Raw genomic sequence first — 13,427 nt, forward strand, 5'->3', positions numbered from 1 at the left:
GGGCATGGGCTGGAAGCGGGCGGGGAGGAGGCAGCGGCGGAAGAAGCGCTGCCGTCGCCCCGCGGAAGTCGTTACTGCTGCCCTGTTTCTGCATGGCGGCTGCAGGGCAGCTGCAGCTGCTGCTCCTGCCGCCATCTTTAGCACTGCCCGCGTTGCGGGAGCGGGGCCGCGGGGGACCGTGAGCCGGGTCGGAGTAAGCCGAGCTGGGTGACGCCCCCCTCTCCGCCGGCTCCTTCCTCCTCTCCGTCTCCCGCAGGATCGGTGACCGCGGAGCTGATGGGGAAGTACTTCCTGACTCTCAGCGTCCTGAAAGGGCCTTGGGACCAAGTCTTCACCGCCTTTTGGCAGCGCTACCCGAACCCTTACAGGTGAGGGGAGCACGCGGGGCTGGGCCCTCTTGCGCCTCGTGTTCGGCTTAGCCCCCGGACCGGCGCTGAACCGCTGCTGGCTCCTGGCGGGGGGCTCAGAGAGAGTGGGGGGCTCCCCCGCAGTACGCCGAGTTACATGGACCAGGTTCTTCTTTTGGGGCAATACGTAAAGGGCTGCCGTTTGGAAACCCCGTCTTATTCATCCTGCTTGCTATTTAACAACCGCAGCTGCTTTGTGGTTACTTCCTGAGTAAGTACGTGTGGCGCCAATGGAAGAGGATGGCACCGGCTGCACCCTAGATCTGGCGAGCTCTGCGTCGAGTTAGAATTCCGCCCAGGGATGACCTCAAAGCCACGGGCAGCTCACGAAGCTGGAAGGCGGCGTGATTGTAAATCTGAGCCCTCCTTTCTCCTAATGGCTAAGGCCGCCGCTAGAGGGAGGAAGGGTGCTGAGCTGGGTTGTGGCCATCCGGGCGTCGTCTTCAGGGAATTAGAGAGATTTAATTTAAAGAAATTAAAATTAAACTACTGCGGTTGGAAGGTGAACTAGTAGGAAGTTAGGGTGGAGGTTCTTAGCTAGTATGTGTAGAAGTCAGTCCAAAGATTCCTGTGGGAATAAAATGATCAGTAATAATTCTTTAACTTGGGTTGCCCAGATGCTAGAAGAGGTGGGTGGTTGTCAAAATGAGCCCTTCTTAGTAGGGAATGCCCCAATAATGTAGAATAATACTCCTGAGGGAAGTTTAGTTAGCACCTGCTTGCCTTCTCAAACCAGTAGGCAAGGCCCCTATTATCCTGATCTCATTAACTCCAAGATTAACCTTGCTCATTGTACTGTCTTTTTTTTTTTTTTTTTTTTGCCCTTCCATTTTAACATATGTATTTGGTTTAAATAAAATACTGCCAATGTGTACCAGGCTGGTTGATCTAATTAAACGTGAGACCACTTCTCTTGCCCAGTGGATTCAGAGATAACCAACAAAATAAATGAATGCTAGTAAAATTATACTTGTCAGAAGTGAACTCCACAGTGATGCTTCTCCATTTCTTCTCTGCCCCCAATCAAGAAAGGTGTGCTTTGGCTATAGATTCTAGATGTGGAAAGCAAATTGGATCCAGATAGAAATAGTATTTTCTGTCTCCACTGAGCTGTGTGACTAGATAGGAGTGTTATGCTGCCATTTAGTTATAGTTGCACAACATAGAATAGTATCTTAAATGCTCTTTTGGTTTTTTTGCCCAGCAAGCATGTCCTGACTGAAGATATCTTGCACCGAGAGGTGACTGAAGACCAGAAACTGCTTTCCAGGAGGCTCCTAACCAAAACCAACAGGATGCCCCGTTGGGCAGAGCGCTTCTTTCCACCTAACGTTGGCCGCCATGTCTATATCCTAGAAGATTCCATTGTGGACCTGCAGAATCGAACCATGACCACATTCACCTGGAACATTAATCATGCACGTCTTATGGTAACAGCAAACTGTTTTACATCTACCTGCAGCTACTACTGCTACATAAAATGGCTCAAAAGACTTGGGGAAGTGATTGTCATTTTGGAATGCTGTCTTCCCTGCAGGTAGTGGAGGAGCGATGTGTTTACAGAGAGAACCCAGAAAACAGTAGCTGGACAGAAGTCAAGCGGGAAGCCTGGGTGTCCTCCCGCCTCTTTGGTGTTTCCCGTGCTATCCAGGTAAGAGGGCTACAGGTCTGTGTGTACGTAACAGAACATGAGACAACCAATGAGAAACAGCAATTTGGCATTACTAGGTATCTAGCTGAAGAACCAGGCTGATTCCTCAATGTTTAGGCTCTACTAATGAATAGAGAGGAGACATATATATCTTTGCTTCTTGCTCAACTGGCTCTCTTGTTTTAGGAGTTTGGCTTGGCTAGGTTCAAGAGCAACGTGACCAAGACTACCAAAGGTTTTGAGTACGTGCTGGCCAAAATGCAAGGTGGGTACATCTGTGATAGCAATTAAGAAAAATGCAGTATATAAAGTGTAGACTGTAGGGTTGGCATTCTTGTTATCTTGCACTTGTTCTGAAATACTGACGACTTCTGCTGGGCTGAATTAGCTCAGTGTTAATGTGCTGATGAGTGGAGACCTAAGGTGACCTCTTTCTTCAGGCAGCTGATATTAAAGATAGAGCTCTTTTTCTCTCCCCCCCCCCACCTTCCCACAAGGCTGATAATTTAGTTAAGGTGGGGGTAAGGAGAAAAGTATATATTAAAAATATAAAGTCATTCCACATAGGTAATAACTATTAGAAGTTCTATACAGTGTTTTTTAAAACAGGGACAAACTAGAATTTTAAAGAAAAATTATAGTAAGCCTTAATTGAAATATAGGCCACTGTAAGTACGGTGGATATATTCTCCTGAATTTTTGGTTTACTGATTTTACAGGTGAAGCACCATCTAAAACACTGGTGGAAACTGCCAAGGAGACTGCCTTGGCTGTTACTGAGAAGGCAAAGGACTTTGCTGGCAAGGCAGCTACTACAAAGAAGCAACAGTATGTGTGAAGAAACAGTTTTCCCACTGAAGGAGCTAGAATGCCACTAGCACAGAGTGGTACAATAATACTGGAAGGTTCACTTATAACTAAGCTTCACTTCCTTTGGGAGTTGACCAGACTGTCCATAGATTTTATGTTTTTTTTAATTGAGACTGTACAAATCTGACAATCATCTTCTTTCTAAAAGGTGTAATTATCATTAAAAGAATAGACTTCAGTTTATTCCAGTATCAGGACCTGTTTTTCACAATCAATGATTTTCAGTATTGTGATTTAATTGTCTTCCTGTTTACACTTGCCTCTTATGCAACTTGAAAGCAAGCCTTTGTATATAAGAACTCAAAGAGGATTGGTAGCTACTAGTTAGTAAACATTACAAATTACTCTGTGCTTAAGTTACAATTAAAAATATCAAAACACCACTGAGTATATCTTATGGTGGATTGCTTAAAAGGAAATGGAAGATCTGAAAAACCTGGATTTTGCAATGGCAAAAGTCTCTTGAAGCAAAGCTTTACTATTATTCCATAGTCAATTTAACAGTGGCAGAACCCATTTCATATAAAACAGCTGAGCATAACATTTACCTATTCTGGTATGGATTTTTTAATCCTCCAGCAGATCAAAGCTAAGTATATCTTTTGTTTAAAAAGAGAAGGAATAACTATGCTATGATCAATTCTGGGCCTAATTGAGAATCCTTACCAACCCAAGTCTGCAGAATGAGCTCATCTGCTCCATAAACTTTTATCAGTATGGGATATAAGACGCACCTACCCATTCTATATTTCAAGATAGCAGGTGTAGGTCAAATGCTTTGAAGCCTCACTCTTCCTCCTCCTGCCACACATTACCAAGGAAAGTTAGCCAGCTTCTATATAAGTCTCTTGGCAATTACCCTAGTTGGTTTTGTGAAGAAGGTGGAGGTGCAAGACTTGGTTTGATGAGCAGGAGGTGCACTGTCCTTTGCAGCAAGAAAGGTTCCTCTTTACTTACAGAAAACAGTCTTATAAACCATGTATCAGTTACTCTGCCACGAAAGAATTGTTGAAAGGCTTGAAGCTTGTCTAGATGAAAGCTGTCCTCCTAACTGGACTTCCGTCCATAACCAGAAGTTGCTGACATTGGAATAGCTGTGCTCCTGCTGAGTACTGAAGGCAGCCATGACATCTTCTCCAATGCTGGTAGGTACCAGGCCTTCTACATCCACTTCAGCATCTTCTGCAACAGAAAAAAAATCTTAGCATAATCATTTTATTCAAATGGAATGCAGTGTCTTGCACAAGGGGTTCCTTTTCAAAAGAGGGCATAGAGTCCAGCTATCTGAGGAACCACTTACCTCCTGTTGTCTCTGCCCATGCAGTTTAGTCCAGCGGGGTGGGTACACACTGGGTCCTGTCAAAGAATGTCATCTTGCAGGATCCAGGAAGCACACCTACTCTTGCGATTCTTGCCCTCTATAATGATCTCTCCCACCCTGAGATTCACGAGGCTTCCATCCTTTTGTGGAGCCTTCCACACACCCCCATTTTTTTTTTTTAGTCTTGATTGGTCTTGTTTCTGTACTTTGCTTTTCTGGTCTATATTTTCTTTTAATAAAATGGTTTTTAGTTGTAAGTTGCCCAGAGTTGCTTGGGAGTCAGATGGCCTATAAAATAAACAAACATAGGCCTGGCTCAGCCATCCTCAACCTAGGTGACCTCCAAATTTACTGTGACTTTTATGATTAACACTTTAGCCAGTAGACTTTCTGCTCATCAGACCCTGCATTTTTTGCAGGATAACCTGTTGGCATCATAAGAATATAGCACTAGAATCATTACTGGGCAGTACCCACCTGAGTCAGAGCGCTCAAAGGAGAACTGAGAACAATCTAGACTATCTGCTCGTGTATGTTCCATATTCATATGGCCCTGTAACTCTTCTAAGCGCTGGTGCAGATTCTGCTGCTCACGGCGAAGCCTCTCTTTCACTTGTTGAGCTTTCTGTTCCTGATGTTCTAGTTTCTGGGAGTGAAAGAAGGATCAAGAATAATATTTGGAGTTATAATTGAGATGCTCTCATTTCAAGTGTAGAAGCATCACACTGGCCACTGTTAGAAACAGAAAGGCAACCACATTCTTGTATTCAGCTGAAAGCATTTGCTAGCTAGTCTATCCTAAGCACAAAACTGAAGAAATTATAGCATGTTACTCTTGGCTGCTATTAGATTTCTCCCTTTGTTCTCATTGGTTCTTAAGCTTATTTGAAGGCTCGCAGGGGGTTTTCCTCCTTTAATTCATTTCCACTTACTACTTTAACTAGATCATGTTTAAACATTTTTTTTTGTTTCCTATGTTCAATTTTAAAGGCCATGGGTTATTTTTAATAAATAAAATATTAGAATTACAAATCTTAAAACCATTTGCAAATCACTAACTAAACCAGGCAAGAAAGGCAATTTTTAGCTATCCCCAATATTATTACAGCCTCCTGAAAGGAGTGAGGTACATCACTTACTTTAATGTGCAATCTGGCTTGGTGCAGGAGACTGAGCATCGTGCAACGGGAATGCTCTGTGTTTGTGGGGATCTGCTGCTTCAGCTGTTCTAAACACTGCCGTACCTGGGCCCTTCTGGAGAGAAGAAAAGCAGATTGTGGACAATCACATTTTAGGTAAAGCCTTAAGCAAATTCTAGCCTCCAGACCAAGATAGAACCACATTCTCCAAAGAGTAAATCATCAATATATGGCTGGTCTCAATCATTCCATAATTCAGGGGTTTGGACACGAGTCACAATCTTCTGGTCACAATTCAGAGAAGGTATGGTTTTTTAACTAATTGAACTTGAAAGTGATGGCACTGTCAAGACTTGCTCACACTTTGTCTGTGCAAGCCCACAGTAGGCTTGCTCAGGCAAAGCAGGGAGCTAAACCCATGGGTTTAGCCATCTGTCAAAGCCATCTACTAATCACAGTAATTTCATTGGGGGAGACAGATCACTTCCTGGTTCAGAAAGAAAACTTTTCTTAAATGATGACCCTGGAGCCTGAATCAAGAACTAACCCTCAAAATCAATGGAGGAATTGGGGCTATGAATATAGCTAGGACCAGGCAGAAATGAGTTCATCCTTCATCCCCAGGCAATAAAATGGGGGGGGAGGAGCTTAAACAAAGCAATTAAGACAATATTTCTCCATAAGTGTACCTATGTTTCTCCAAATCATTGTGTACAGACCTGAAAGGAAATAGAAAAGAAAATTGATGGGCTACATTTAATCTCCAAAAATTGATAGTTGCTTCCATTGACATCATTTGGTGAGCAAATTAACAGCATATTCAGTCACAGCAAAATCTCTTATGCTTAATTTCAACCTTCTTCTTTTGTGTAAGGAAGGAGTAAGACAGGGGTCAGTTATCTCTTCCGTTCAAAAGAAAAACAACTCACTGGACTTGCTAGAAGACAGAATCTTAAGCTTATGCAATAGTGGCAAAATCAATTTCAAAAAAATAAATATGAATACCAGTAACCTAAATATTAGGGAAGAATATCCTCACTCTTTGTATAATCCTAAAGGAGGTGAACAAATATGAACTATGCTTCATCTGTCAATATTTAGGCATTATATAATGGAGTCTATAAGATTCAAAGTCAAGATCTTAAACCCAAGTCTACATATACTTCAGGGCAAAGTGGAAAAGCATTATGAAGCACCTAGGTCATTCAGAAACACAGAAGGAAGATGTCTGGTTTTCTTAAACTATAGTCAATCTGATTTTTACTAAAAAAAAAAATAAATGAAATACTTCCTAATATTCTGACAATCGTGCTTTCAGTTAAGCCCTGCTTAAATTTCACTCCCAACCTCCACTTCCTTTTGACTACAGAACATCCTGTTCTTTCCATTGGAAAGGATTAGTTACCACACTCCCATGTAGTAGTACCTTTCTTCTATGTGAGTGCTGTTCCAAATAATTTCCTCATAATGTAAGATATAAGAAACTAAAAGAAAAGAGAAAAACTTGGTCTAGAGCAGTGGTTCTCAAACATTTTGGTCCTTTATGTTCTTAAAAATGATTGAGGACCCCAAATAGCTTTGGTTTATGTGGGTGATAGCTATCAAAATTTACTGCATTAGAAATTAAAACAGAAATTTTAAAGTATTTATTTGACATTGCAGACCCCCTAAAAAGGTCTTGGGGACCCCTGGTCTAGAGGAAATGCAACTCTTTCACAAGACTTGGTTTCCCCCATCAGACTCCCCCTCCTGTCAGTCAGTCAGTCAGTCAGAAGAAAAGGAAAAAAACAAAACACGTGAACCAGCCCAAGGTCTAGCTGAAGAAACCTTACCGGAGGGTCCTCAGGGCCTTTCGCGTTTTCGGTCTCCTCTGCGACTGTAACGCATCTTGCCCGCAGTAAGGCGAGAGAGAAGCATAGCCGTGTTCGGCTTCTAATATATATATATATAATTTATATATTTATGTATGTATGTATGTATGTGTGTGTGTATAAAATACATATAAACACGTTTTAGAGGTTCCAATCTGCCCCCGCCTTTCCTAAGAAAACAACCCGCCGGCCCGCCCGCTCGCTCCCCTCCTACCGAGGAGACCCGGTTCAGCCACCCTCCAAAGGCAATCTACGCGCCGCCCCTGGAGAATAACGAATACCTCTCTCTTTGCGCTCCAAGTAGTCGGCCGCTTGAAGCAACACCTGAATGTTGCTAGTCGTGAGCTCCATGACAACAGGGTATCCAGGCAAGTAGGAACTTTGTGGCCCTGATAACGCAACCAGCCCACCGCCTTCAGCAACCACCCCAGGCCATATCCCGCCCCTTCGAACGCTCCGAGGTTCTGACCCCGCCCCTTCGAATCCGCGCAGTAGGTATTCCTGGAGCACCTTCAGACAGAGCACAAGCCAGGATGAAGCTAAGCGGTTTGCTTGCTTTCGTCTTTGAATCGTCCGACTCGAGACCCTCAGCCCCCTTCCCGATCTTAGGCTCAGGCAACCACCGCTGCATTGTTTTGAATCTTAACCTGTGCTGGGCGTGGCTAGGGAAACCAGCGCTATCATTGGCTGGAAGACGTGACCAGGCGTTTATCCATCACCGCCCTTTCAAAGCAAATTCGGGCGGGTAATGATGAGGCCTCATATTTGAACGGAGGGCGGGGCCAGCGCTCTCCTTATTGATTGGAGGAATTTCAATGGGACGCGTTCTAACTCTCCTTTGGAACAGCTCGTTTTTGTAAATTAGAGTCCTTTGCTTTTGTAAGTTACAGACTTCTATGTGCGTGCATAGCAAGTGAACAAAAAAGAGCGTGGTAAAATATCCACTGACCGGTCTGATCTAGAATAATTATGCTCTGCAGGAATAATGCCCGCCGGCACGCATCCGTGTGTGGGTGGGGGTGTATGCTAACGTGTACCTAGTTAGAAAAAAATGATCAACACATACCGTACTACTTTTAGGGAGGAAAATAATTATTTAGAAGAGAAGACTCATACAGAACATGAAAATGCAAGGTATGACAACCTGCTCCTTTAAGCAATACGCAGTTATAATCTATTCTATGGAATAATTCAGGCAACACTGTGCTGGTGATACATCACTAATATGAACAGACTATTTCTCTGCAACAAAGCTGGCGGCTGCTATAAAAAGTCCAGAAGCCATATTGTTCTACCTGATGATCTCCAGCTATGCTTGATTACAATTCCCATATTGTACAATTAATAGGTGCTGTTCTAAAAAAAACACCTGCTACAAATTTACAGCATAATCTTACCCTCAGAGGTAACCCACCCCCCTTAAACTTCCTCATATATAGGACTGCAACCTTAGCTTACATTTTAAGACATTCCACAGATAATGAGAATTGCTGGGAGTATGGCAGCATGCATATAAATTTAATAAATATCATCATCATCCATAAACAGCTTCCTGCACATAAGTGTTTTTATCTTTAAAAACAATTATGGCATGGAGTTGTGTTTACCTTTTATAGAAAAACCATTCCAATTTACACTCACAGACAGCCCTACTGGTAGGCAGGAGAAATCACCTTAGGCAACTTATGCTAGGTATCATGAAAAAGCATCATCTATTGCTAGCCATTTATTTTTGTACCCTTACTGCCTGCAAGGAGAGGTTCTAAGGATATTCTGCCTCAGCTCCCATCGCTCTTGATTTGGGAAGGAGCGGGTGGAGGAATGCCATTTGTTACAAAGCAAAATTGTATTGGCCCTGGCGTAACTGGCAAGATGTGAGGGACAGAAAGCAGCAGTCCAGAAGCAACTTCATTCAGCCAGATGGGCAAAATCCTGACAATAAGGATCTAGTGTAAAGATGTATTAGAAGAATCCAAGCTCCGTAAGTATTTAATTAAAGGGGGGGGGCTGTACTCCCTAACACATCTTTGAAACATACAACTGTAAAGACAGGGTGTGTAATGAACACGTGCAACCACTGTACCTTCTTTCATTCTTCTCACCTAGACATCGTTTTTAAAAATTGGAATGGGATGAGTCTTCTTGTAATATGCCATATTTTTCAGTGAAAAACCAATTTTTATACAGTTGCAGCATGAGAAATGGCAAATTCAGGATAAGATGGTATCTTAACGGATATGTCTGTATACTTGAGGAGCATATTAAAGTTTATACTCTAATTCTTATGGCCCTTTTCTCTAATTGGTTTAAGTATAGCCTTGCACTTCTCTCAATATATTTCTGAATTAGGAATGAATTTGTAGATGGATACGGCTTGAACATTTTTTAATAATACTTCCCTCCATTTTTTAAAAATACAGTGACACTGCATCTTTGCTGCATATCAGCAATGCAATTAGGGGACAATTATCAAAAAATAGAGGGTTTCCCTGATTATGAACAAATTGTGCAGATGTTAGGCAAGAAAGACAACAAGCAGGGAAAGATTATTGAAATATTGATTTACATGTTACTGTTAATAGAGATCTATATACTACTTCTATCAATAATGTTAAATATCATTCTTATAATGTTCAGGCATGAGAATGTCAAAATCTCTTCTCATTTCAAGCAGGTGTTTTAAGCTCCCCTTTAAGCTCCCCATGGATAACTCATGGGCTGGAAGGCATGCATACGCCTGTGTGCAATTAATAAACCCTGGCACTTGCTATTCAACTGATATCAGAGAGATTCTCTGGTGCATAAAGACAGGCACTGCAGCCACACACATTCACACAAGCTCACCAATACACAAAATCCTCTGGTTGAGATGAGGGGAAAAAAGAAAAACAGCACAGCAACAAGGTTCGTAGAATCTGTATTTGCACTTTCCTGGAGGAAAGTGCAGTATTAGATTCTGTCTTGTCAAGACCCAATAGCAACCCAACAGCTAAATCCAGCAAAAGCAGTTACAGTGGTACCTCGGGATACGAACTTAATCCGTTCCGTGACTCTGGACGTATCCCGCGTTGGTCACAACCCGAGACGTTCGTTAGTAGAGGCGTTCGTATCCCGAGGTACCACTGTATTTTGAACTCAGAGTACACAAGTTGGCAATAGTAACAGACAGCATTTTTCGAGTAAAAAGTTAGTTTATTCAAGTCAAACTTGACTCCTCATGGCTGCATCCATGCAGTTTTCTTGGCAGTATTATGGAAGTGATTTGCATTGCTTTCTTCTGGGAGGGAGGGGAGGGAGGGAGAGAGCGAGAGAGAGCTTCCAGTCTAGCCAAGTTTTCAGGCAGTTAACCAGCTCATAGTGGTTTCAGAAAGAGTTGTATTAATCCCAGATAAGTTTCCAAAGCATCTCCCAGAATGCGGCATAAAAGTTTACAAACATACATTGCATATGAACAGTGTTGCAGCTCTTGGCTACATCAAAGCTGAAAAACAAAATGTCATGGCTGTCCTCCACAAGTTATTGCTGGAAATCCAGGTCCTGCCTTTCAGTTCCAACCAGCAGTATCCTAAATACCTTATTGCACTTGCATCCAAATCTGGTAACACAATCTCATTTTTTGTCAAAAACTAACCTTAGGACAATAAATTATCCTTAGGCTCTACCAGAAGTTAGGTAAATAGCACCAAGCAATTTCTACATGGGCCAGAGTTCATTCCATCATAGAAAAAGCAGGCTTTATTAGTATATAGAAGAGTTTGTTCAGACTTCTTCATAATAAATTCTAGCTCCAACCCCACAAATCCCAAGAGTTCTTTATTATAAAAATGGAAGAGTTCATCCCCTCTTATGAGAACATGGTGCTTCTTCCTCCAGCCCAACCCCTGCCCTGACAACCAAAAGCCCTTTGCTTTACTCCGAGGAGAATCCTAGTAAGACAGGTGTGATTGCTCCCACAGTCCTTTGCTGGTGACCCAAGCTGCAGTTGTCTTCCAGTTCTTGGAGGTTCCTCAGGCACAGATGGTGTTTGACAAAGCCCTCATCCAGAGACTGAGGCTCACAGGCAACTAGCATTCTTATTAGTCGAAGGCAAGTGGGTAGTATAGCAGTGTGTACAGATCCGGACTGGCTTCAGCTGCCTAAAATGGGGCAGCGCTGCCAAGTGCGATGAGCAGCGAGAGCAGAAGATCTGAGAAAAAAATGCGAAAATGTCCATCAAGAGCAACTTGATAACAAGCCTCACTTCCTTTGGATGAAAGAAAGTAGTAATGAACTTATGTATGAACTTGAATTTAATAAATTTATGTGTGTATGACTAGAAACATCCAATGAAGCAGATTGCAATAAAAAGGATAACAACCCTGGTCTAAGACTCAGTCATAATTCAGCCTAAGGCCCAACACAGGATTACCCAACAAGCTGTAATTTAGTCCATTCTTTTACATGATAGGCTACTCCACTGCTTCTTTCTTACTGCTCTGAATCTGCCTGGTAGCTCAGTCCCCACCACCTGAAAAGGCTGCCTCTTTCAATTTGTCTCATCTGAAGATCCTGCATTTCCAATCCCCCTTCTGGACACAGAAAGGATCTTTTTGGAAAGTAATCTAATCAATGAACTATAGTACATGTCACTGAACCACAGCTCCCAGCATTCTTGACTCCTAGCCCATGCTAGCTGGGTGTACCCCAAAGTAGCCCAGATCTCTTACCTTCCCACAACTCCGACAGTGGTGCCGTCGCCGAAGAAAGGTGAAAGGCACATGGCAAGCCATACAGTGGCTGCAAGTGCTGTCTGGCACCCAGTCTGGTGGCACCAAAGCATCTGCAAAGGATCAGAAGAGTAGTTGGCAAGACAGTTGTATATCAATCTTCTAAAGCCAGTCAGTGCCATAAACCTCCCTGCGCTGCCTTCAAAGTGTTCAGTATACTTACGCAAGTACAGTGGGGCAAAAAAGTATTTAGTCAGCCACCAATTGTGCAAGTTCTCCCACTTAAAAAGATGAGAGAGGCCTGTAATTTTCATCATAGGTATACCTCAACTATGAGAGACAAAATGAGGAAAAAAATCCAGAAAATCACATTGTCTGATTTTTAAAGAATTTATTTGCAAATCATGGTGGAAAATAAGTATTTGGTCAATATCAAAAGTTCATCTCAATACTTTGTTATATATCCTTTGTTGGCAATGACAGAGGTCAAACGTTTTCTGTAAGTCTTCACAAGGTTTTCACACACTGTTGCTGGTATTTTGGCCCATTCCTCCATGCAGATCTCCTCTAGAGCAGTGATGTTTTGGGGCTGTCGCTGGGCAACACGGACTTTCAACTCCCTCCAAAGGTTTTCCATGGGGTTGAGATCTGGAGACTGGCTAGGCCACTCCAGGACCTTGAAATGCTTCTTACGAAGCCACTCCTTCGTTGCCCGGGCGGTGTGTTTGGGATCATTGTCATGCTGAAAGACCCAGCCACGTTTCATCTTCAATGCCCTTGCTGATGGAAGGAGGTGTTCACTCAAAATCTCACGATACATGGCCCCATTCATTCTTTCCTTTACACGGATCAGTCGTCCTGGTCCCTTTGCAGAAAAACAGCCCCAAAGCATGATGTTTCCACCCCCATGCTTCACAGTAGGTATGGTGTTCTTTGGATGCAACTCAGCATTCTCTCTCTTCCAAACACAACGAGTTGAGTTTAGACCAAAACATTCTACTTTGGTTTCATCTGACCATATGACATTCTCCCAATCCTCTTCTGGATCATCCAAATGCTCTCTAGCAAACTTCAGACGGGCCCAGACATGTACTGGCTTAAGCAGGGGGACACGTCTGGCACTGCAGGATTTGAGTCCCTGGCAGCGTAGTGTGTTACTGATGGTAGCCTTCGTTACTTTGGTCCCAGCTCTCTGCAGGTCATTCACTAGGTCCCCCCATGTGGTTCTGGGATTTTTGCTCACCATTCTTGTGATCATTTTGACCCCACAGGGTGAGATCTTGCGTGGAGCCCCAGATTGAGGGAGATTATCAGTGGTCTTGTATGTCTTCCATTTTCTAATTATTGCTCCCACAGTTGATTTCTTCACACCAAGCTGCTTGCCTATTGCAGATTCAGTCTTCCCAGCCTGGTGCAGGTCTAGAGTTTTGTTTCTGGTGTCCTTCAACAGCTCTTTGGTCTT

At 43.0% G+C, this 13,427-nt stretch overlaps 3 protein-coding genes across 6 annotated transcripts in view; 1 reads left to right on the top strand and 2 right to left on the bottom strand.

The window, feature by feature from the left end:
- Positions 1–45: 45 nt before the first annotated feature.
- PRELID1 (PRELI domain containing 1) lies at positions 46–3,111 on the top strand. Its single transcript, XM_007430533.4, has 5 exons — positions 46–368; positions 1,612–1,837; positions 1,945–2,058; positions 2,245–2,323; positions 2,778–3,111. The coding sequence occupies exons 1-5, from the start codon at positions 277–279 to the stop codon at positions 2,894–2,896; spliced, it is 630 nt and encodes a 209-aa protein (XP_007430595.2). The 5' UTR covers positions 46–276; the 3' UTR covers positions 2,897–3,111.
- A 143-nt stretch (positions 3,112–3,254) lies between these two features.
- On the bottom strand, positions 3,255–7,899 carry MXD3 (MAX dimerization protein 3). 3 transcript variants are annotated; one of them, XM_007430529.4, is made up of 6 exons: positions 7,541–7,899; positions 7,221–7,320; positions 6,078–6,107; positions 5,389–5,503; positions 4,727–4,895; positions 3,255–4,110 (listed from the first exon to the last, which is right to left on the bottom strand). In XM_007430529.4, exons 1-6 carry the CDS (start codon positions 7,608–7,610, stop codon positions 3,911–3,913), a joined length of 684 nt encoding a protein of 227 aa, XP_007430591.1. In that variant the 5' UTR covers positions 7,611–7,899; the 3' UTR covers positions 3,255–3,910. The 3 variants fall into 3 exon arrangements, with proteins under 3 accessions (XP_007430591.1, XP_025023900.1, XP_087990063.1); XM_025168132.2 differs by lacking the exon at positions 7,221–7,320 and adding an exon at positions 6,815–6,872 and having other exon boundaries at positions 7,541–7,742; XM_088133937.1 differs by having other exon boundaries at positions 3,255–4,107; positions 7,541–7,742.
- A 2,539-nt stretch (positions 7,900–10,438) lies between these two features.
- The window catches only part of ZFYVE28 (zinc finger FYVE-type containing 28), a 34,361-nt gene continuing 31,372 nt past the window's right edge, over positions 10,439–13,427 (bottom strand). For both annotated transcript variants that reach the window (XM_025168134.2, XM_007430527.4), the window contains 2 exons: positions 11,966–12,078; positions 10,439–11,445 (listed from right to left, as the gene is read on the bottom strand). In XM_025168134.2, the coding sequence (XP_025023902.1) occupies positions 11,314–11,445; positions 11,966–12,078 (245 nt within the window). In that variant the 3' untranslated portion in view covers positions 10,439–11,313. The remainder of the gene's footprint in view (positions 11,446–11,965; positions 12,079–13,427) is intronic.

This window comes from Python bivittatus, unplaced genomic scaffold, assembly GCF_059951505.1.
Source record: "Python bivittatus isolate LINGU-HERP-01145 unplaced genomic scaffold, Pbiv_v1 ctg000080_np1212, whole genome shotgun sequence".
Taxonomy (NCBI): Eukaryota; Metazoa; Chordata; class Lepidosauria; order Squamata; family Pythonidae; genus Python; species Python bivittatus.

What these genes read in the sequence shown, in the direction of transcription:
- MXD3 (XM_007430529.4), bottom strand. Translation starts at nt 7,610, where the DNA reads ATGGAGCTCACGACTAGCAACATTCAGGTGTTGCTTCAAGCGGCCGAC. An exon ending in AATGATTTGGAGAAACATAG is followed by an intron (nt 5,504 to 6,077) that starts GTACACTTATGG and finishes TCTTCTCTCCAG; the next exon opens with AAGGGCCCAGGTACGGCAGT. An exon ending in AAGCCAGATTGCACATTAAA is followed by an intron (nt 4,896 to 5,388) that starts GTAAGTGATGTA and finishes TTTCACTCCCAG; the next exon opens with AAACTAGAACATCAGGAACA.
- PRELID1 (XM_007430533.4), top strand. Translation starts at nt 277, where the DNA reads ATGGGGAAGTACTTCCTGACTCTCAGCGTCCTGAAAGGGCCTTGGGAC. An exon ending in TTAATCATGCACGTCTTATG is followed by an intron (nt 1,838 to 1,944) that starts GTAACAGCAAAC and finishes TCTTCCCTGCAG; the next exon opens with GTAGTGGAGGAGCGATGTGT. An exon ending in CGTGCTGGCCAAAATGCAAG is followed by an intron (nt 2,324 to 2,777) that starts GTGGGTACATCT and finishes CTGATTTTACAG; the next exon opens with GTGAAGCACCATCTAAAACA.